General features: G+C 58.5%; 1 protein-coding gene across 3 annotated transcripts; it reads right to left on the reverse strand.

Moving 5' to 3' along the window:
* Nucleotides 1-33: 33 nt before the first annotated feature.
* Nucleotides 34-20,561, reverse strand: EPHB6 (EPH receptor B6). 3 transcript variants are annotated; one of them, XM_039911266.1, is made up of 17 exons: nt 20,474-20,561; nt 11,880-12,086; nt 10,657-10,721; nt 9,516-10,299; nt 8,109-8,264; nt 7,620-7,949; nt 6,373-6,497; nt 5,935-6,097; nt 3,701-3,815; nt 3,088-3,143; nt 2,738-2,857; nt 2,307-2,554; nt 1,918-2,136; nt 1,640-1,789; nt 1,008-1,201; nt 617-772; nt 34-384 (listed from the first exon to the last, which is right to left on the reverse strand). In XM_039911266.1, exons 2-17 carry the CDS (start codon nt 11,992-11,994, stop codon nt 276-278), a joined length of 3,105 nt encoding a protein of 1,034 aa, XP_039767200.1. In that variant the 5' UTR covers nt 11,995-12,086; nt 20,474-20,561; the 3' UTR covers nt 34-275. The 3 variants fall into 3 exon arrangements, with proteins under 3 accessions (XP_039767200.1, XP_028913379.1, XP_039767201.1); XM_029057546.1 differs by lacking the exon at nt 20,474-20,561 and adding an exon at nt 19,598-19,654; XM_039911267.1 differs by lacking the exons at nt 3,088-3,143; nt 3,701-3,815; nt 20,474-20,561 and adding an exon at nt 19,598-19,654.
* Between the last annotated feature and the right edge of the window lie 1,456 nt (nt 20,562-22,017).

Raw genomic sequence — 22,017 nt, forward strand, 5'->3', positions numbered from 1 at the left:
CTCTCTCACCTTCAAGCCCTCACCACGCCTCCGTTCTTGACCAAATCCCTTTTTTCCCTTTAATGTGTTTGGTGGGTCCGAAGGCTAAGCTGGAGGTGACCACAAGGCCGGGCTGAAGAAGGTTAACTGATCCAGCCCTGTGTTTCCAGCTGGCTTTGTGCACAGCCAGTCCTGAGCAAAGGGCCCCGGGCCCTCTGTCCACTCCTGATCGGCCCCGGGGCCCCTGTGTATCCACGTCCATGGCTGCACAGCCAGTGGCCACCTGTCCGTCCTGCTCACACCTCCACGGAACCGGGCCGGCTTAGGTACAGCTGTAGCAGGTGGACGCTGTGCAGGAGTTTCTTCTGGTGTCCAGCCAGAGTGATCCCCAGGGCCTGAAGATCCCTAAGAGACGGGGGATAGGGGGCAAGTGGGACTCGGTTCTTCCTTCCCCGGCCCATCCCCGCCACAACTGGCCTATCTCTCTGCCCCCAGCTGTTGAGGGAGGTGGCGTCCACTCCCCCCACTCGCTCCAATTTGAGCCGGGCCTCACCCAGTCCAGCTTGAACCGGGTCCCCACCATTGTAGTTCGCCCAGGCCTCGCTCCAGTTTGAGCTGCCCCCCCACCCTGACTCACTCAAGCTTGAGCCGGGCCACGTCCTCGAAGCGTCCGAGCCCAGCCTGGGCGAAGTTGTCCTGGTAACGTTCCATCCCTATCGCCTGGAGCCAGGCTTGGGGGGTTTCCAGCGAGGGGAAGTCAGGTGCCGAGGGGCTCAGCAGGGGCTGAGAGGGTCTGGTGGTAGGGAGGGGGATGCAGTCAGACACCCCAGAGCAACCCCTTTTCTACCCCACCTGGATCTGGGTGTCTCCGGCCTTTGTCCTCCTTCTCCTCTGCGTCCCAGCCCCTCGCTGCCCCTCACCCTCCACCCCCAGTATATTATTGCTGGGGTCCCCGCTTCCCCTCCAGTCTGACCTGCCTCTGGGATCCCCGCCGCCCCCTCCCCAGCTGACCTGTCACTAGGACTGACCTGTCGCCGGGGTCCACACTGGCCTTCAGGCCATCAGGTTTGCGGATCATCTTGTCCAGGGCGGCCACCAGCTGGTCAAAGCGAGGGCGCTGGACTCGCTCCCGGTGCCAGGTGTCCAGCATGAGCAGGTGTAGAGGGGCGGGGCAGCCCGGAGGCGGGGGCAGCCGGAATTCCTGCCCTACTGCAGTCAGCACCTGCAAGGGGACGAGAGGCACGAGCCAAGGAAATGGGGGCTGGTTTCAGAGGCTGGCATGACTGGGGGGGGCAGGCGGGGAGGGGTTAGTCCAGGAAGGTGGGGTTGTTAATAATAACAATGATAATAATTATGGTATGTTAAGTGCTTACTATGTGCCAGGCACTGTACTAAACGCTGGGGTGGATACAAGCTAAGGAGGTTGGACGCAGTCCCTGTCCTTTGTGGGGCTCCCAGTCTCGAACCCCATTTTACAGATGAGGGAAACTGAGGCACAGAGAAGTGAAGTGACTTGCCCAAGGTCACCCAGCAGACAAGTGGTGGCACCGGGGCTAGAGCCCATGACCTTCTGACTGCCAGGCCCATGCTGTATCCACTACATGATGCTGCTTCTGGTTATTTTAGGAAGGTTAGGTTTGTGGGGCGGGGCAGCACTCACCTCCTGGTCACTCATGTCCCAGTAGGGCCGCTCACCGTAGCTCATGACCTCCCACATGATCACCCCAAAGCTCCAGACGTCACTCGCTGATGTGAACTTGCCGTGGGAGACCACCTCCGGGGCGGCCCAGCGTGGAGAGGGACGTCCGTCCTGGGGGACACAAGGGGGTCCCCTCCTTTGGCTCTAAACTTCCCCCACCCTCCCCACCTCCGGTCTGGGCACCCCCAGGCCCCTCGATCCCCTCCCCGACCCGAGCCTCTCCCTCCCAGGGGTCTCACCCGGGGGGCAGGGCTGGAGGAGGGAGGGGAGCCGTCCTTGTGGCTGGAGGGGCCGTGTCCAAGCCTGGCCACCTTGCACACCAGGTGGCCGTTGACCAGCACGCTGTGGGCCGCCAGGGCCCGATGCACAAAGCCTCGCCCCGAGAGGTAGAGCAGAGCGGCCGCCACGCCTCTCTGCATGGACACCAGCTGCAGGACGCTGAACTGACCCTCCCGCTGCTGTAGAGGGGGCGAAGGCAAGGGGCAGAGTCAGGGGCTGGGGGGAGGAGCCAGGTTAACAGGGGACCGGGCACCCCACCATGGGGCAGCCCCACTGCCCACTCCCTCGGCCGGCCGGGGTGACCCATCCCCCCGCCCCGCCCGTCCCCTCCCGCCAGGCCCTGGCTGACCCTAAGGAAGGAGTCCAGGGGGCCGTGCTCCATCAGCTCAGTCAGCACCATGAGCGGCCGGCTCTTGGTGACCACGGCCTCGAGCCGCAGGATGTTGGGGTGCTGGAACTGGGCCAGTAGAGACGCCCGAGCCAGGAAGGCCCGGCGTTGCCCCTCCGTCCAGCCGGCGCGCAGGGTCTGGATGGCCACCGCCTGTTCCCTCCGGCCGACGGGCTGCAGCCGGCCCCGGCACACCTCCCCGAAGGAGCCTGTGTGCAGGCGAGGGGTCAAGGGCGGCCACGGGGGTGGTGGGGCCGGGGAGAGGTCTAGCCTGGGGGTCCTGGGTCACGGGGAGGGGACCGACGACAGGTCCATTCAGATGGGCCGGGATGCCTACAGCGAAGAAGTCCCCGCCCCCATCCCCTCCGCCTCCCGCCCCGTTCACCCCCTACCCGTCCCGATGACCTCCTCGATCTTGACCTGGGCGGCGTCCACCTCCCGGGCAAATTCGCAGACGGCCTGGCTGGGGTCCTCGTAGATGGACGGGTCAATGTAATGCTTCACCCCCAGACCTGGCCGCGGCATGGGGAGCAGCTTGATGAGGGGGTGAGGGTGGAGCAGATCCCCCAAACCCCACCCGACTTCTCCCTCCGTCCTCTGCCCCCTCCACCGGGGAGCATCCTCACACCCTTTCCTCCGCCCTCCGGTCAGCCCCGGGCTCGGTCTCCTTCGACCCTGGCCCGTTCCACTCCCTCCTCGACCCCAGCCCCAGGCCCCTCTGACCCGGCCACCGCCCCCTCACCGCGGGAGCTGATGCGGTGCTGCAGTCGCTCAGAGTAAACGGATGGCCGCCGTTTCCTGGGGAAACACAGACCTAGGCCTCTGAGCGCCCATCCCCACGACGTCCTGGCATCCCCGTGCCCACCGTCCTGGCAGCCCTCTCGTGGCCTTTGTCAGCCATAGGCACGGGTGAATGGGAAGGTTAACTGGGAACCTTGTGCTTCTGTTGTACTCTTCCGAGGGCTCAGTACAGTACACTGCACCCAGTGGGCGCCGAGCCTACGCCACGTCCACTGCTATTACGGGGAGCTGGGCATGGCCTGGGCCAGGCTCGGTAGGGGGACGGGCAGGGGTCATACAGTGTTTCTCTAATGGCCCTGGGGCCGACAGGGGGGGCCGAGGCCACTCCTTCTGTCCCGCATGGAGTGCGGCTGCCAAGGGTCAAAGCTGGTGTCATCCGGGGTCATGCCAGCGGAGGGGAATCTGGGAATTAGGGGAGGGAGGGAGGGCCCGGGAGCATGGGAAATTAAAAGGGAGGGCCTGGCGGCCTGGAAAATTAGCAGGGAGAGCCCAGGAGCCTGGACGGTTGGTGGAAGAGGTAGGGGGGCCCGGGTGGGGGTCTCTGGAGGCGGCACCTCTTGAAGACGAGAGTGAGGATGGCGACGGCGGCCAGAGCGAGGAACGCCAGGGCCCCCAGGGCGGAGCCGACCACGAGGGGGAGCCGCTCTGGAGCCAGGTGAGACAGCTCACCTGAAACACACCCACGCCCAACCCGTCACACACACTGAGCCGTCACATAACCCGGACCTGTCCTACATCCTGGGCCAGTCACACACCTTGGGCCCATCTCACACCTCAGGCCCGTCACACCCACAGCCTGCCCGCCACACACCCCGGGCCCGTCACAAATCCACAGCCAGTCCGTCACACACCCTGAGCTCGTCCCACACCCCGGCCCCGCTCCATCACACACCCCCAACCAGCCCGTCACACACCCTGGACCCATCACATACCCAGAACCTGTCCATCACACACCTTGGACCTGTAACATATCCACGGTCAGGCCATCACACACCCTGGGGCCCATCACAAACCCTGGGCCAGCTCCATCATGCAACCACAGCCAGCCCCTCACACCCCCTGTACCCATCACACACTCACAGTCAACCCTGTGCCCATCATGTATGCTGTACCTGCCCCATAACGCACCTGTGCTTCTCAAACACTTACGATCACCCTGTCACATACCTGTGCCCATCATACACCTATGCCCAACTCACACCTGAGCCTGCCCCATCTGGGTTCCTCCTCTCTGCCCAGTTTCACCCAGGTCCAGACTCTCATAACCCCTGAGAATGGGTGGGTGAGGGTGAAGACTTTTTTTGGGTACTTATTAAGCGCTTATTATGTGCCAGGCCCTGTACTGAGTACTGGGGTAGATAAAAGCAGGTCAGGTTGGACACAGTCCACATCCCAACTGGGGCCCACAGTCTTAATCCCCATTTTATAGATGAGGCAACTGAGGCACGGAGAATTGAAGCGATTTGCCCAAGGTCACACAGCAGGCAAGTGGCGGAGGCGGGATTAGAATTCAGGTCCTTCTGACTCGCAGGCCCAGACTTAATCCGGTAGGCCACACAGTTTGTAACTCACATGTCCAGACTGAGGCCTGTTTTCTCAAGGTTCTGCCTAGATCGGCCTCACCCCTTAGTCCAACGTGCCCTCCCCAGCTAGTATCCGTATGGGGCTCTGCAGCCTAGCAGGAGATGTGATGAGAGAAGCAGCGTGACTTGGTGGAAAGAGCACGGGCTTGGGAGTCAGAAGTCGTGGGTTCTAATCCTGGCTCCACCACTTATCAGCTATATGACTTTGGGCAAGTCATTTAACTTCTCTGGGCCTCAGTTACCTCATCTGTAAAATGGGGATTAAGATTGTGAGCCCCGCATGGGATAACCTGATTACCTTCTAGCTACCCCAGCGCTTAGAACAGTGCTTGGCACATAGTAAGCGCTTAATAATTACCATCATTGTTATTATCATTATTATTATTATTTTATTGGGTATCACCCAAGGGTGGGGTGAAGAGGTTATTATTCTCATGCAGGAGCATAATAGCTGCCCTGTGCACAAATCCCTAGCTGTTGCCCAGCCAGTTGAATGGTGCCTTCCTTTGCCCCCTCTTGTGGCATGGCTATCCCTCTCTCTTCTCAGAACAAAACCACCAACAATAATAATCCTAACAACAATAACTGTGGGATTTGTTACGCACTTACTAAGTGTCAAGCACTGTACTGAGCGCAGGAGTAGATACAAAATAATCAGGCTGGACACAGTCCATGTCCCACATGGGGCTCACAGTTTAAGTAGAGGGAGAACAGGCATTGAATCCCCATTTTACAGATGAGGAAACTGAGGCTCAGAGAAGTGAAGTGACTCACCCAAGGTCACAAAGCAGACAAGTGACAGGGCTGGGATTAGACCAGGTCTTCTAATACCCAGGCCTGTGCTCTTTCTACTAGGCCACATTGCTTCAATTTCTGGGCTGTCTGGCCCTCGCTGACCATATTAACATTGTCCTTAAAGTTCTTCCTCTCCCACTTTCTCCTCCTCACTCTCTCTTCTTCTCCTCCATCCCTCTGTCTCCTTTTCCCTCTTTCCTCCTCCCTCTCCCTCCCACTCTGTCACCTCTCCCATCCTCCTTCACCTCCTGCTTTCCTACCTTTCCCCCTCGCTCCCTCACCTCCCCTCATCCCAGGACACACCACTCTCTCTCTGCGGCAGAGAATGGCATGCCCTGTCCCCGGGTCCAGGACGGGCAGGTTGGCCCTGGCGGGGCAGGGAACTGTCCCCGGGGCCTCTGCCCGCTCACCTCGGGGCAGGGTTTGGAAGTAGGCCTTTCCTCCGTAGGGGCCGTGGCCGGCGGCACTCCGGGCCCTCACCTGGAAGGCGTAGACGTGGCCGGGGCTGAGCTGGGCCACGGTGGCAACGTTGGTCTCACTGGTCAGTGTGGAAGAGCTGGCCTCATCGTCTGCCTGCACACCCACACAGCGACTCTCACCCCCCGTGCTCCCCGTCTCCACCCAAACCTGACCCCTGACCCTGCCCCCGCCCCAATCCCATTCTGGACGACTGTCCCTCCACCAACCCTGCTTCCCCACTCCCACCCCCTGCTCGCCTCGGACCACCATCCACTGCTGCCACTGCCCACCTCCAACCCCCAACCCCTACCCCCACCCATTGTTGCCTCTTCAGTTCCCGACCCACTTCTCCCCCTCAAACCCGACCCCCGCCCTCTCTCCGCACCCACCTGGTCACAGTAGCGTAGCTGGTAGTCCAGGATGAGGCCATTGGGCTGGTCGGGCTGTGGCCACGACACTGTGATGCTATCGGCCGCCCGGCTCACCTGGTGGACCACGGGGACGGCCGAGGGCACTGTGCGGGGGTTGGAGGGGGCTTGGTCACCCAGGGGGATCCCCCAAAGGTGGGGCAAGGGGGTAAGCTCTGGCCCAGGGGCGCCCTACCCCCCTGGAAGGCACATGGTACTGAGGGGAAGAGGGAGGAGCTGGTCCGGTGGGGGCAGCATCCAGCGTGGGGGTCTGTCCAGCACAGGGAGGTGCCACAGACTGTGTGTGTGTGTGTGTGTGTGTGTGTGTGTGTGTGTGTGTGTGTGTTTAGGTCCGTGAGTGTGTCTTTGTTTGTGTGGCTGTGTGTCCTTGTGTCCTTGAGTGTGTAATTATGTGTGTCTGCCCTGCCTCCCAGCTCTCTGCCTCCTTCCCCTGAACCAGGGGCTGAGGCGAGGAGAGAGGGCAGAAGGGCAGAGGGAGGGGAAAAGGGGGGCGGAGGGAGGGGAAGGGAGGGCGGAGGGAGGAGAAAGGGGAGAGAGCCGGAGTGGGGGCCTGGAGATGGAGCTGTCCCTGACCCCTAGATTCAAAGCCACCTGGGTTGGGGGGTAAGATGGAGGAGGAGGGGCCGAGGGATAATAGTAATAATAACCGTGGCATTTGTTAAGCGCTCACTGTGTGCCAGGCACTGGACTAAGCGCTGGCGTGGATACGAGCAAATCGGGTTGGACCCAATCCCTGTCCCACATGGAACTCACAGTCTTAATCCTCATTTTACAGATGAGGAAACTGAGGTTCAGAGAAGTGAAATGACTTGCCCAAAATCATAAAGCAGACAAGTGGCGGGGCAGAGATTAGAACCTACAACCTTCTCACTCCCAGGTCTGTGCTCTATCCACTACGCCGTGCTGGAAGAACAGCTAAAATACTCTAGTTCTCTTTTTCGTCTCTGTCTTGGTCTCTGTCTCATCTCTGTTGCGGCCTCTCTCCATCTATCTCGGTCTCCATCATTCATGCTCTCTCTCTCTCTTTCAGCCTCTGTCTCTCTCTTCCTCGGGTCTCTGCCTTGGCCTTGCTCTCAGTCCCTAGTCCCTAACTAGGTCTTTCTGTTTTGGTGTCACCCCTTGGCACAGAGCGGAGTGAGGGGACCAGCCTCAGGGAGGGGTGGAACAGAGCGAGGAGGAGGGGGGAGAAGGCGGGGGTGGGGTCTCACCGGCGTGGCTGGTGGTGACGTTGACAGGTGTAGCCTGGGGTGGGTCAGGGCTGAGCTCGGACACTCCGTTGACCGCCTGCACTTCTAGCGTGTAGGGCACGTGCGGCCGCAGGCCGGCCACGAGCACGCGGCTCTCCGACAGGCCCCGCTGGCGTGGGTCGAAGCGCACCCCGTCCCCACAGCGTCGGCAGGCGGCGCCCTCACACTCCTTGCACACCACGTTGAACACCACATCGCCTCGCCCCCCAAGATCCAGCGGCAGCCTCCAGTGTAGCAGAACCGCGGAGCCCTGGATCTCAAAGCGCAGGTCCTGGGGAGCCGACGGGGGGCCTGGGGAAGCATGGAGGGGAAGAGCGGGGTGACGGGCCCAGAGGGGAAAGATAGAGTGCCCAAGGGATGAAGGGGGGGAATCATCATCAGCAAAACCCCCCTCGAGCTCTCCCTCTCCTCCCTCCCACTCCCCTCGGCACCCCCAGATGGGCTCCTCACCTGTACAGGGGGCGTCTGGGGGATCCGAGATGGGCCGGAAGAAGCCACTCAGACAGGGGCAGATGGGGGTTCCGGGCTCCGGGGCCTGGCTGCGGGGAGGGCAGGGGGTGCACGGGGTATCTCCCGCTGCGGCCTTGAATGAGCCCACAGGACACGCTGTGGAGATACACGGCAGCGGCTCTGAGCCCACTGGCATCCCAGCCGCCCAAGCCCTGCCAGGCCCCTCCCTGGAAGGGGACCCAGTCGTCCGGCCTCCCCGGCCCACAACGGCCCGCTGCAGCATCTCAGTTTCCCTCCATCCCACGCTGTGCCCCGCCCCCAGCTCCGCCTAATACACAAAGTAGGGGCAGCTCATGCCACGGGTTTGGGCCACAGGACAAAGCTCAGGGCTAAAAGTCTGGGGATCATCAGAGATCAGGCCAGGGAGTTTGCAGTTGAAGGGAAACACTAGGGGCAAGCTGCAGGAGGATTACAGGCTCTGGGGACGGGGCGGGTCTCACCTCGACTGTCTGGGAATACTACTGCTAATAATGACGGTATTTTTTAAATGCTTACTTCGTGCCAGGCACTGTTCTAAGCGCTGGGTAGATACAAGATAATTGGGTTGGACAAAGTCCCTGTCCCACATAGGGCTCAGTCTTAATACCCATTTTATAGATGAGGGTACCAAGGAACAGAGAAGGGAAGTGGCTTGCTCAAGATCATACAGCAGACAAATGGCAGAGTCAGGAAAAGAACCCACAACCTTCTGAATTCCGGCCCGGGCTGTATCTACTAGGCCAAGGGAAGTTGGGGGGGACTCTCCCCTGAGGAGGTGGCAAGGGGTCATCTCAGAGTGGCTTAATGGAAAGAGCACAGGCTTGGGAGTCAGAGGACATGGGTTCTAAACCCGGCTCTGCCACTTGTCTGCTATGTGATCTTGGGAAAGTCACTTCACTTCTCTGTGCCTTGGTACCCTCATCTATATAATGGAGATTAAGACTGTGAGCCTTATGTGGGACAGGGACTGCGTCCAACCAGATTATCTTGTATCTACCCCAGCGTTTAGAACAGTGCTTGGCACATAGTAAGCGCTTAATAAATACCATGATTATTATTATTATCTCACTTCATTCATTCCTTCAATAGTATTTATTAAGCGCTTACTATGTGAAGAGCACTGTACTAAGCGCTTGGAATGAACAAGTCGGCAACAGATAGAGACAGTCCCTGCCGTTTGACGGGCTTACAGTCTAATCGGGGGAGACGGACAGACAAGAACAATGGCAATAGAGTCAAGGAGAAAAAAAGAGGGGCTCACCTGAGCGGTTTGTGGAGTGGGGATTTGGGGGGGGCGCCTCAGCTCGGCAGACTGGGGACATTGAGGGGGGCTTACCTTGGCAGTTTGCAGGGGTGGGGGTGTCTCACCTAGACAGGCCTGCTCCTCGGCAGCGGGCTGGAAGCCGGGCCGGCAGCGGCAGCGGCCCACCGGCACCATCCACTCGCCCTCGCCATTACAGTGCAGACGCGGGGAACTCCCGGGCCCGGGTCCCGTCCCTCCGGGCAGACCTTCCGCTTCGGGCTCCGCCTGCTCCACGCACGTGCCCGCCGCCTCCACCAGCGAGGCCTGCTCCCCGCCGGCCCGCGTCTCCGGGAAGGTCGCGAAGGCGTGCAGCACGGCGGGGCATTTGTAGGCGAACACCTGGACGGCCACGAGCGACAGGCAGGCGCCCGTGTCCTGGAAGGCCAGGTAGAAGCCGCGCTGGCTCAGTGGGCCAAAGCCACGTTCCTTGATGTTCAGGCCTAGGCCCGGCCGCCGCCAGGCCCCGCCCCCTGCCCCCACGGCCCCCACGGCTCCTGTGGCCAAGGGCGGGGGCGCAGGGAAACTCTCATCCGCTGCGATGGTGTCCACCTTGGTCCAGGGCCCCCGGTGCCAGGCCGGGCCCGTGGGGCCGTCGCCGTCTGCCTGGCGGTAGTACAGGGTGAAGGTCTCGCGGCAGGTGGGACCCCCGGCGGGGCGACCCCCGGCCCCGAGGCTGGCACAGGCCCGTACCGAGAAGAGCAGCCGCACGTGGGCCCGCTGTGCCCCGCGCCGCTCCACGAAGTGGGTCCGCAGCCAGTTGTCCTGCTCGCCGCCCGGGCCAGCCACGTGGCACGCCTCGAACGTCCGTGCAGGGCGCCGCTGGTCATCCAGGACGCTGACCTCGTCCCACTGCACGGAGATGGGAGAGGGGCCGTCAGGAGGCTGCTGGTGGGCTGGGGGAAGGACTGGGGCTGGTCAGGAAAGGGGCAGGGGTCAGGGCTGTGGCAAGGGGGCCTGGGGCAGGGACTGGACCCTGGGCGAGCTGTGGTCGAAGTCCAGGCTAACAACCCGTACCTGGCCTACTCTCTCCGTGGGGCTGTGACCCCTCAGCTCCACTGCAACCCCCAACCCCGCTCCCTTCCCTCTACCCACCCCCAGAGGTCATGACCCAGAATCTCTGCCTTCTCCAGAGCCCGGGAAGCAGGCAGTGATCGGTAGGAGGGGGAGCGGCACCCTGAGCTGACACCCGGAACCGGAGGTACCCACGCTGCCTGGAGGATAGGTGAACCAGCCGATCTCGGAAGTCACCCCTGTCGTGTCCAGCAGCATCTCTAAACACGAGAAAATCAGGAAGGCGTGTGGCTCCATCCCCTTCCGCCACCCTCCTCCCATCCCTTCACACCTCCATCCTTCTCCCCTCCATCATCCCTCCCTCCACTTCTCCAACTCTCCCCTCCTCCATCCCTCTTTCCCCATCCCTCCATCCCCCTCCATGCATCATCCATCCCTCCTCTCTCCCCTCCATCCCCATCTTCCGTTCCCCATCCCTCTCCCTTCCTCCCTCTCCCATCTTCCTTCCCTCTGCCCTCTCTCCCCTCCATTCCTACCTTCCATCCCCCCATCCCTCTCCCTTCTTTCCTCCATCCCCCAGAGCACCTTCCATTCCTCCCACTCCATCCCTTTCTCATCCTCCCTCCATGCCCCTCCACAGACCTTCCATCCCCTCTCTCTCCCCTCCACTCCCACCTTCTTCTCCTTCCCCCTCCTCTCTCCATTTCCCACCATGCACTTTCCATGCCGCCCCCCCCCCCCCGCCTTCTCTCCACCTCCACCTTCCACCTCTTCCCCCTCCCCCCTAGATTCACATAGAGAAACATATAGAGGAGTATGGTCTAGTGGATAGAGCAGTGGCCTGGGAGTAAGAAGGTCGCAGGTTCTAATCCCCACACCACCACTTGTCTGCTGTGTGATCTTGGGCAAGCCATTTCACTTCGGGGGTTGCGACTGTAGCCCCACATGGGACCGGGATTAGGTCCAACCCTATTTGCTTGTATCCATCCCAGCACTTGGCACAGTGTATGGCACATAGTAAGTGCTTAACAAATGCCATAATAATTATTATTATTATGGTAATTCCTCTCTCCCCACCATGTCTTCAGCCTCCATCTCCCCCACCCCTTTTGTCCCCCATCCAGACTCCCCGCAGCTGGACACCTGGACCAATTTCATCACCCCAGCCTCAGGAGGTCCAAGCCTCCACAGCCCAGTCCCCACCTTCCCCTTCCTCGACAGGCTCCTCCTGTTCCCCCCAACCCTGGGTAGGCGAAAAGTCACTGGCCCAGTCAGATCTCTCTTCCTTCTCATCTGTCCTCCATCCCATGTCTCCATTCCCTATTCCATTCCTCCATGCCCAGTCTCCTCCTGGCCTTCCCAATTCCCCAGATCCCAGGGTACGGGTGGGGGTGGGGATGGGAAGGGGATCTCCTCACCTTCCAAGGCTGCAGTGGGAGGCAGGAGGCCGAGCGCCCAGAGGCATAGGCGCAGGCATGGGGCCCACATCCCCTGACCTCTGCCCGCCACCCTGGTGGGCTTCTTAGCATCCATGTGGCATCTGTGAGGGTCTCATCATCTCCCCAGTAGGTGGAAGGTGGGGCAGGGTGGGGGCTGATGCTCTTTCCGGACTCCCAGGTCAGCTCCTGGCGGGACACACAAAGAGAAAAGGGAAAGGCCTGTCTGCAATTATTCCTCACTATATACTGGATTCCCCAGATTCCTCCCCCTCTCCCCTCGCCCAATTCCCTCCCCCTGGGAATCTCCACCCCTCTGGACTACTCTCCTCGAAGACCCCATCTCCCAGGAACCCGAACACACACACACACACACACACACACACCCGCCCCCTCCCCCCCCCCCCGCCCCTTCCTTGGATATTCCACGCTCTTGGATACCTCATCTCCCGTACACCCCCATCTGTACACTGTGAACTCTTTGTGGACAGGGACTGTGTTCACTACTACTACTACTAATAATGATGGTATTTGTTCAGCGCTTACTATGTGCCAAATACTGTTCTAAGCGCTGGGGTAGACACAAGGTAATCAGGCTGTCACAGTCTTAATCCCCATTTTACAAATGATGGAACTGAGGCACAGAGAAGTGAAGTGACTTGCCCAAGGTCACACAGCTGATACGTGAGGGAGCGGGAATTAGAACCCATGACCTCTGACTCCCAAGCCCGTGGAGAAGAGAAGCAGCATAGTTCAGTGGAAAGAGCCCGGGCTTGGGAGTCAGAGGTCATGGGTTCTAATGCCCGCTCCACTACTTGTCAGCTTCATGACTTTGGGCAAGTCACTTCACTTCTCTGGGCATCAGTTCCCTTATCTGTAAAATGGGGATTAAGAATGTGAGCCCCAAGCGGGACAACCTGATCACCTTGTATTGCCCCCCCAGCGCTTAGAACAGTGCTTTGCACATAGTAAGCGCTTAACATACATCACCATTATTAAGAGAAAACGCTGGGGGGAGGATTCAGGGGGAGGGAGCCCTAGGGGGACGGGGTGGAGGTTTCAGGGGGAGGGGACGGTGGGGCGGGGAGGAGGGGCTGGAGGGAGGATTCGGTGGAGGGGGCGCTGGGTGGAGTGCTCGGAGGCAGGGGCAGCATAAACCTCGGGTGTGGGTGGGGGGGGGGGGCCGAGGGCCGGATGGGCCGGGGGTCAGTCCGGGGAGGGGTCCCGGAGCTGGGGAAGCCTCCCGGCCCAGGCTGCCGGGAAAGACGGCGGTGGGAGCAGGAGCAGAGACGGGGGCGGGGAGTGGTCAGTGGTTGCCGCTCCCCCGAGATCCTGCCCGTGCCCCCCTCCCCCCCCCCCCCCGCCCCGCCATCCCCAGGGTAAGCTTTTCCCTCTCCCCTGGCCCACGTCCTGCCTCTGGCCTGGGACGCCTTCCCTCCTCATGTCAAACAGACAACCACTCTCCCCCGCCTTCAAAGCCCTACTGAAGGCGCACCTCCTCCAAGAGGCCTTCCCAGACTAAGCCCCACTTCTCCTCAACTCCCCCTCCCTTCCACGTCCCCCTGACTCGCTCCCTTTGTTCTCCCGCCCCCACACCGCTAATGCCTATATGTATATATCTGTAATTCTATTTATTTATATTGATGCCTGTTTACTTGTACTGATGTCTGTCTCCCCCCCCCCCCCAGACTATGAGTTCGTTGTGGGCAGGGGCTGTCTCTCTTTATTGCCGTATTGTGCTTTCCCAAGAGCTTAATACAATGCTCTGCACACGGTAAGTGCTCAGTAAATGCGATTGAATGAATGAAGCCCCAACATCCCCCGCGTAACCCTCATTCGGCAGGGCCACAAAGCCGGCCTCCAATTCCTTGATGGGCACAGAAGTCCCCCCATCTCCACACCCCCACACCCCACACACGTCTATCGTCCCCACCATAACCCTCACGCTGCTCCTCAGAGGTCAGCTGTCCCTACAACACCTTCTCTGCTCCTGGAAGGGGACCCCTTCATCTCCTTCCTCCCTTCCTTCCATAATAATAATTATTATGGTGTTTGTAAGCGCTATGTTCATTCATTCATTCAATAGTATTTATTGAGCGCTTACTATGTGCAGAGCACTGTACTAAGCACTATGTGCCAAGCATTGTTCTAAGCGCTGGGGTAGATACAAGGTAATCAGGTTATCCTACATGGGGCTCACAGTCCTAATCCCCATTTTACAGATGAGGGAACTGAGGCACAGAGAAGTGAAGTGGCTTGCCCAAAGTCACACAGCAGACAAGCAACAGAGCAGGGATTAGAACCCACGTCCTCTGACTCACAAGCCTGTGCTCTTTCCACTAAGCCACGCTGTTTCTCCTCTTACCCCGTCCCTGCAGGCCTACAGATCCATCCCAATTGCAGAAACACGGAAGCAGTGGGGGGCTGGTGCCTGAATGGGAGTCGGAAGGGCAGGGGCTCCAGAAGGAAAGAGAGTTGGGGAGGGGGTGGGTGCCCAGAACGTCTCTCCTTCTCTGAGAACCCCAGGCCTGGGCAAGTACCTGGCACCTCATCCTGCTCCTGCACAGCTGGCAGTAACTGCACACATGTGACCTCAATCTCTCTCCTCCAAGCACTCAATCTCAAAGGCAATAATGATGATGATGATAATGACAATAATATATTATAATAATACATATCGAATAATATAATAATGGTGGTATTTGTTACGTGCTTACTATGTGCAGAGCACTGTTCTAAGCGCTGGGGTAGATACAGGGTAATCAGATTGTTCCACATGGAGCTCACAGTCTTAATCCCCATTTTCAGATGAGGTAATTGAGGCATAGAGAAATTGTGACTTGCCCACAGTCACACAGCTGACAAGTGGCAGAGCCAGGATTCAAACCCATGACCTCTGACTCCCAAGTCCCGCTCTTTCCACTGATCCATGCTGCTTCCCCTAGTATTTGTTACCACTGTCTATATGTCTCACACTATAGTCAATTAATCAAAGGAATTTACTGAGTGTTTACAGTGTGCAGAGCACTGTACTAAGTGCCTGGGAGAGTACAATATAACAGAGTTGGTAGATACATTCCATGTCCACAATAAGCGTACAGTCTAGAGCCCTGAGTGCTGGGGCAGATATAAGATAATCAGATTGGACAGAGTCCCTGTCTCCACCTGAGGGTCACAGCCTAAAGGGGAGGGAGAAAAGGTATTTATACCCCATTTTACAGATGAGGAAGCTGAGCCACAGAGAGGTTAAGTGACTTGCCCAGGGTCACAGAGCGGGTGAGTGGTACAGCTGGGAACAGAACCCAGGTCCTCTGGCTCCCAGACCATGCTGCTTCTAGGCTATGCTGCTTCCCTAGAAGACTCCCAGGGAAAGGGGCGGGCTAGGGAGGAGGTTCATATTGGCCCTAGTAGTATTTATTGAGCACCCACTTGAGGCAATGCACTGTATTAGGTGCTTGGGAAGGAGAGAATAATGAAGTGACAGGACCATGCATAGGGAGCTTATACTCTAATGAGGGAGACAAACATAAAAACATTTACAGTTAATGTGTACAGCTACTGGTACAGATATTTATTTTAAATAACTGAGTAAATGTGCACTTGAGTGCTGAGATGAGAATAAATTAAGGGAAGCAGCGTGGTTTAGTGGAAAGATCACGGTCTTGGGAGTCAGAGGTCATGGGTTCTAATCCCAGTTCTGCCACTTTTCTGCTGTGTGACCTTGGGTGAGCCACGTCACTTCTCTGTGCCTCAGTTCCCTCATCTGTAAAATGGGGATTAAGACTGCGAGCCCCACGTGGGACAACCTGATTACCTTGTATCTACCCCAGTGCTTAGAACAGTGCTTGGCACATAGTAAGTGCTTAACAAACACCATAATTATTATTATTATAAATGCTAAAGTTGGCTGATAAGATATTGCTCAGGGTGCTGGAGGATGAGCAGTGTGGTCTAGTGGAAAGAGCATGGGCCTGGGAGTCAGAGGGCCTGGATTCTAATCTCAGTTCTGCCATTTGCCCACTGGGTGAACTCTGCCAAGTCACTCAACTTCTCCATGCCTCAGTGTCATCTGTAAAATAGGGATTAAATACATGCCCTCTTTCCTACTTAGATTGTGAGCTCTATGGGAGCGAAGACTGTGTCCGATCTGATTAACTTGTATATATCCCCAGTTCTTGGAACAGTGGATGACATAGTAAGCACTTAACAAACATAATAATAATAATAATAATTAATCAGGGTAGGTTGCTGAAAGAGATGGGACATGAGGAGGGCTGTAAAAGACGGGAGAGTTGGGATCCGTCTAATATGGGGAGGGAAGGAGTTCCAAGCCGGGGAAACAGTGTAATGAGGAAGCAGAAATGAGAGAGATGAGAGGTATGGCCAGACTATTGGCTTGTGCCTGGGGACAGCCCGGCTCTGTTATATAACAGTATAACTCTGATATATTACACTCTCCCAAGTGTTTAGCATAGGGCTCGGTTTACAGTAAGTGCTCAAAAAATATGATGGATTGATTGATTAGGGACAGGATGGAAGAACAATGGGTTTCTACACAGGCTGGGTATCTCCAAGGAGCAGAACTAACACATAATCAGTAGCTCTGCATGTGTGTCTGTGTGTTTTAGAGCATGAACGGGCACTCAATCCATAGCATTTATTGAGCACTGACTCTGTGCAGAACACTGCACTAAACCCTTGGAAGGGTACAATAAAGTTAGCAGAAACAACATAACCCTGTCCTCAAGAAGCCTGGGTTTGAAGTGTGTGCAAAATGTGTGCATATCTGTGAGTGGCAGTAGGAATCTGATGCCTGTTTACTTGTTTTGATGTCTGTCTCCCTGCTTCTCAATGGTGAGCCCATTGTGGACAGGGATTGTCTCTCTGTTCCTGAATTGTACTTCCCAAGCACTCAGTACAGTGCTCTGCACACAATAAATATGACTGAATGAATGCATGAACCAATGTGAGTGTGTAGGACCAGGACTACGTGTCTGAATGTCTGTGGGTTCTTGCGTGTGTGTGTGACAGATGCAACCAGGTGTGTGTGAGTGTTTGAGATTGTGTGCATGCATGGCTTGGTTAAATCTGTACCTCTGAGGGTGTGGTGGTTCAGGCCAGGATCTATCCCAGTGGATCTCTGGTAAGAAGAAGAGGGAAGAGACATAGCCTGGCACGAAGCCCCCGTCTCCTCCAGGGCTCGCCCCCACCCGCCCCCACCCGCCCCTCTCTCTGGGGTCTGGCCTCAGGCCCAGAGGGGTGGACCCAGTCTGAAAGGGCCAGGGCCGGGGCCAGGGCCAGGCAGAATCTGTGGGAAGCGGAGGGAAAGGAGCCTAGGGATTGAGTGCTCAATTAAAAAGCAGCCTGGCTTAGTGGAAAGAGCACAGGCCTGGGAAACCGAAGGGCCTGGATCTAATTCCAGCTCCACCACTTGTTTGCTCTGTGACTTCGGGCAAGTCACTTCATTTCTATGAGCCTCAGTTACCTCATCTGAAAAATGGGGATTAAGATTGAGCCCTATGTGGGACGTGAACTGGGCCACAAGTAATCAGCGTGTATCTACCCAAGCGCTTAGTACAGTGCCTGGCACACAGTAAATGCTTAACAAATACCATTAAAAAAAAATTCCAGAGCAAGGAGACCAGGGAGTACCTTGGCCTCTATGCCTCCCCCTTCCTCTCACTATGCCTCAGTGTCCCCACTGAAAATGGGCAGAACAAAGTATCCTGGAGCCAGATGGATGGATGTCCATTCTCCCTTCACCCGCACCTCCTCGGCGCGGGAGGGGAGGCCATGGGCATGTGGAAGGCCCAGGATCCCAGGTCCTGCTGGTCCGACCCCGACCTCCCACCCCACCTGCTCTGCCGGGCTCGGCCCGGGATGGGAACCTGATCCCCCGGCCTGAGCTGGACCCGAGCTGGACCGGTAAGGTCCTCTCTATCCCCTCCCTATGACGGGTCCAGTCCCTCTGCCATGGGGAGGGAGGAAGGGCCCCGCCCACCCCCTTGGGGCCAGGTTAGGCCCTGGGGCCTGGGTTGGGGCTCTGGGAGCTGTCCAGTCATCAGGGCTCTCCTCTCTGGGCAGATGAGGGAGCAGTTCCCGCTGCTGGCACCGGGGAGGCCCTGGGAACAGTAAAAATAATAATAATAATGATGGTACTTGTTAAATGCTTACTATGTGCCAAACACTGTTCTAGGCGCTGAGGTAGATACAAGGTAATAGGGTTGTCCCACGTGGGGCTCACAGACCTTATTCCCATGTTACAGATGAGGTAACTGGCACAGAGAAGTGAAGTGGCTTGCCCAAAGTCACACAGCAGACAAGTGGCAGAGGCGGGATTAAAACCCATAACCTTATGCCTTCCAGGCCCGCACTCTTTCCACTGTGCCATGCTGGCCGGGCTGGTCCGGCTCTCAGCTTCCCGGGGGAGGACGCGGAGAGGGAGGAGAAGTGAGGGCGCGGAGAGAACGCGGAAAAAGCGCGGAGAGGGAGCAGAGGGAGAAAGGGGGCACGGTGAGGGCTCCCCGCCATCCGGAGGCGGGTGGGGCTGAAGGCGCGGACCGGAGGCAGGGGCGGGGGGCGGGCGAGACCCCGAACCATCTCAGACTCCGCCCCCAGCCCCTAGGCTCCAGCCCTCAGACCCCGGCCCAGACCCCAGCCCCCAGTCCAGGCCCAGACCCCAGTCTCCAGCCCAGGGCCAGCCCCCAGACCCCGGCCCAAGCCCAGATCCTAGACCCCAGTACAGGCCAAGCCCCCAATCCAGGCCCAGCCCCCAGCCCCCGACCCAGGCCCAGACCCCAGTGCCCAGCCCCCAGACCCCGGCCCAGGCCCAGACTCCAGTCCCCAGCCCAGGCCCAGCCCCCAGTCCCCAGCCCAGGCCCAGCCCAGCTCCCAGTCCCTAGCCCAGGCCCAGCCCCTTTGCCCCAGCCCCCGGTCCAGCCTCCCCAGCCCTCAGCCCCCAGGCATTCGGAGCGTGAGGGGAGAGGGGCATCCGACTGCTTTCCCCCGGGGAGGATTCTGGTGTTGGGGGAGGGAGGGGAGCCGGAGTGGCCGGGGGTCCCGCTGCGGAGACACTGGGGGCAATCTTCGGAGAGAAGGGTGGGTGGTAACGCCTCCCACCAAACCCGTCTGCCCTGCCTGCACCCCAGCCTCCCCGAGCTCGTTGCGGGCAGGGATTATTAATAACAATAATAACTATGGCATTTGTTAAGCGCTTACTATGTGCCAGACACTGGACTAAGCGCTGGAGTGGATAGAAGCAAATCGAGGTGGACACAGTGTCTGTCCCATGGCGGGCTCGCACTCAATTCCCACTGTACAGATGAGGAAACGGAAGCCCAGAGAAGTAAAGCGCCGTGCCCAAAGTCGCACAGCAGACCAGTGGCGGAGCGGGGATCAGAACCCAGGTCCTTCTGACTCTCAGGTCCGAGATGGCTCCACTAGGCCACGCTACTTCCCAAGCTGCTTGTCCCTCTTATTGTTGTATTGGACTTTCTCAAGCACTTAGCACAGTGCTCTGCACACGGTAAACGCTCAATAAATACGATGGAATTGAGAATGGAATCGAAAAGCCCTGGAAAGGCCTGTAGGACCCCGGAGAAGCCCCCATCCCCGCCCAAGGAGCCTTAACCTCTTCCTCTCCGAGGACCTCCCCCCCCCAGTCCTTCTCTCCCGCCCCCCCTCCTCCCCCGGCCCGGTACCTGAGGGTCTCCGGGGCCCGGCGTCTCTCGCTCCAGAGCCCCCTCCCCAAATCCGGCGGTCTTCCCCCCCCCCCCCCCGCCCCAACCCCGTCCTCCTCCTGGGGGTCCGGCGGCGGGGCTTTGGATGAGAATCCGGGGAGGGGGCGATCGTGGTGGGGGGAGCGGGGGGCTGGGGTCTCTCCCGGGGTGGGGGGTGTGAGAGAGTGTGGGGTGTCCCCCCCCCCCCCCTCTCGCCCCCGCCGAGCTGTGTCGCAGGTGGCGCGGCCGCCGGTCCTGTCGAGTCCGGGGCTGTGGCACCGAGACCCGCCCCCCGACCCCCACTTTTCCCCTTCCTTCCCCGGCTCCTCCTCCTCCTCCCCTCTCCCCGTTTTTCCCTCCTTAGCCCCTCCTCCACCTTTCCCCCCCCCCCCTTTGTAGCCCCTCCTCCCCACCTCCCCCGTCTCTTCTGCTCTCCAGCCTGGCCCGTCCCACCATTCCCCCTCCCTACCGTTCTCCACCATTCCTCACCATTTCCCTCCCCACCGTTGCCCACCATTCCTCTGGCCCACCATTACCTGCCGCTCCTCCTCCCCATCGTTCTCCACCATTCCTCATCATTCCCCACCATTCCCTTGCCCCACCGTTCCTTGCCGCTCCCCCTCCTCATTGTTCCCCACCATCCCCCTTCCCACCGTTCCCCACCATTTCTCCCCATTCCTCTCCCCACCATTCCCTTCTATTCCTCACCATTCCCCTTCCCACCGTTCCCCACCATTCCTCCCCATTCCCCTCCCCACCATTCCCTTCCATTCCCCACCATTCCCCTTCCCACCGTTCCCCACCATTCCCTACCATTCCCGCCTCTCCCCCTGCCCACCGTTGCCCACCGTTGCCCACCATGGCCCGCCTGTGTCCCGCAGGGCCCTCCGGCGTTGGGCGCAGTGACGGTCCTTCTTGCGCTAAGCCAGGCCCAGGGGCGGGCACGGGGGTGGGGAGGGGGGGGAAACCGAGTCACGAAGCGCGGCGCGGGGAGGGCAAGGGCGGAAGGAGCAGGGGATGGGGGAGGGACGAAGGGAGGGAGGTGGCGAAGAGGAAAGCGCGAGGGTAATTTCTCCTAAGCCTTGAATTTCTCCGCGATCATTTCTGAACAGCTGCGAGGCTGCGGGGCCGGCGCCCCTCCCCCAGACGCCGCTGGGGAGACGAGGAGGAGCGGAGGAGGGGGCGACCTGCCCGCCGGGTTGGGCTCTGAACTGGGGGCTGATGAGACAGGAGGAAATAATGATAATGGTATTTAAGCGCTTACAATGTGCCAAGCACTGTTCTAAGCGCTGGGGGGGCATACAAGGCAATCAGGTTGTCCCACGTGGGGCTCACAGTCTTCATCCCCATTTTACAGATGAGGGAACTGGGGCACAGAGAATAATAATAATCGCATTTGTTAAGCGCTTACTATGTGCAAAGCACTGTTCTAAGCCCTGGGGGGATACAAGGTGATCAGGTCGCCCCACATAGGGCTCACAGTCTTCATCCCCATTTTACAGATGAGGGAACTGGGGCACAGAGAAGTTAACTGACTTGCCCAAGTCACACAGCTGACAAATGGCAGAGCTGGGATTAGAACCCATGACCTCTGACTCGCAAGCCCGGGATCTTTCCACTGAGCCACTCTGTTTCTCGGTTCCAGGCCCGAGCAGCCTCCCAGATCCTTTCCTCTCCGCGGGGGCTCAGGTGGCCCCCAAGGCGGGGTGGGAGTGGAACTTGGGGCATAGGGACTCTTCCTGATTGTCTTAAATAATGATGGCATTTGTTAAGCGCTTACTATGGGCCAAGCACTGCTCTAAACACTGGGGTAGATACAGGGTAATCAGGTTGTCCCACGTGGGGCTCACACTTTTAATCCCCATTTTAACTGAGGTAACTGAGGCACAGAGAAGCTAAGTGGCTTGCCCAAGGTCACAAAGCAGACAAATGGCAGAGCCGGGATTAGAAAACACACGTCCTCTGACTCCCAAGCCCGGGCTCTTTCCACTAAGCCACACTGCTTCTCGCACCCAACTCAGAGTTTAGCGCAATGCTCGACACATAGGCTCTTAACAAATACCTCATTTTTCTTCTTATTTATATTATTAATATTGGTGTTCCACCTTATTATTATTATCATATTCCCTGCTCTGCCACTTGTCTATGTGATTGTGAAGAAGGCTTTTCACTTCTCTGTGCCTCAGTTCCCTCATCTGTAAAATGGGGATTAAAGACTGTGAGCCCCCTATGGGACAAAGACTATGTCCATCTCGATTTGCTTGTATCCACTCCAGCGCTTAGTATAGTGTCTGGCACAAAGGTAAGCACTTACAAATACCATCATTGTTATTACCCCCCTAGCTGTTTCCCCTGCCCCCGAGCCCACCCAGTCCAGGCTTTTAATTTTTATTAATTGCCCC

Source organism: Ornithorhynchus anatinus, chromosome 2, assembly GCF_004115215.2.
Source record: "Ornithorhynchus anatinus isolate Pmale09 chromosome 2, mOrnAna1.pri.v4, whole genome shotgun sequence".
In the NCBI taxonomy this organism is placed as follows: Eukaryota; Metazoa; Chordata; class Mammalia; order Monotremata; family Ornithorhynchidae; genus Ornithorhynchus; species Ornithorhynchus anatinus.

What these genes read in the sequence shown, in the direction of transcription:
- EPHB6 (XM_039911266.1), bottom strand. Translation starts at nt 11,994, where the DNA reads ATGGATGCTAAGAAGCCCACCAGGGTGGCGGGCAGAGGTCAGGGGATG. An exon ending in GCACCGCATCAGCTCCCGCG is followed by an intron (nt 2,858 to 3,087) that starts GTGAGGGGGCGG and finishes TGCCGCGGCCAG; the next exon opens with GTCTGGGGGTGAAGCATTAC. An exon ending in AGTGTGGACCCCGGCGACAG is followed by an intron (nt 773 to 1,007) that starts GTCAGTCCTAGT and finishes CCCTACCACCAG; the next exon opens with ACCCTCTCAGCCCCTGCTGA.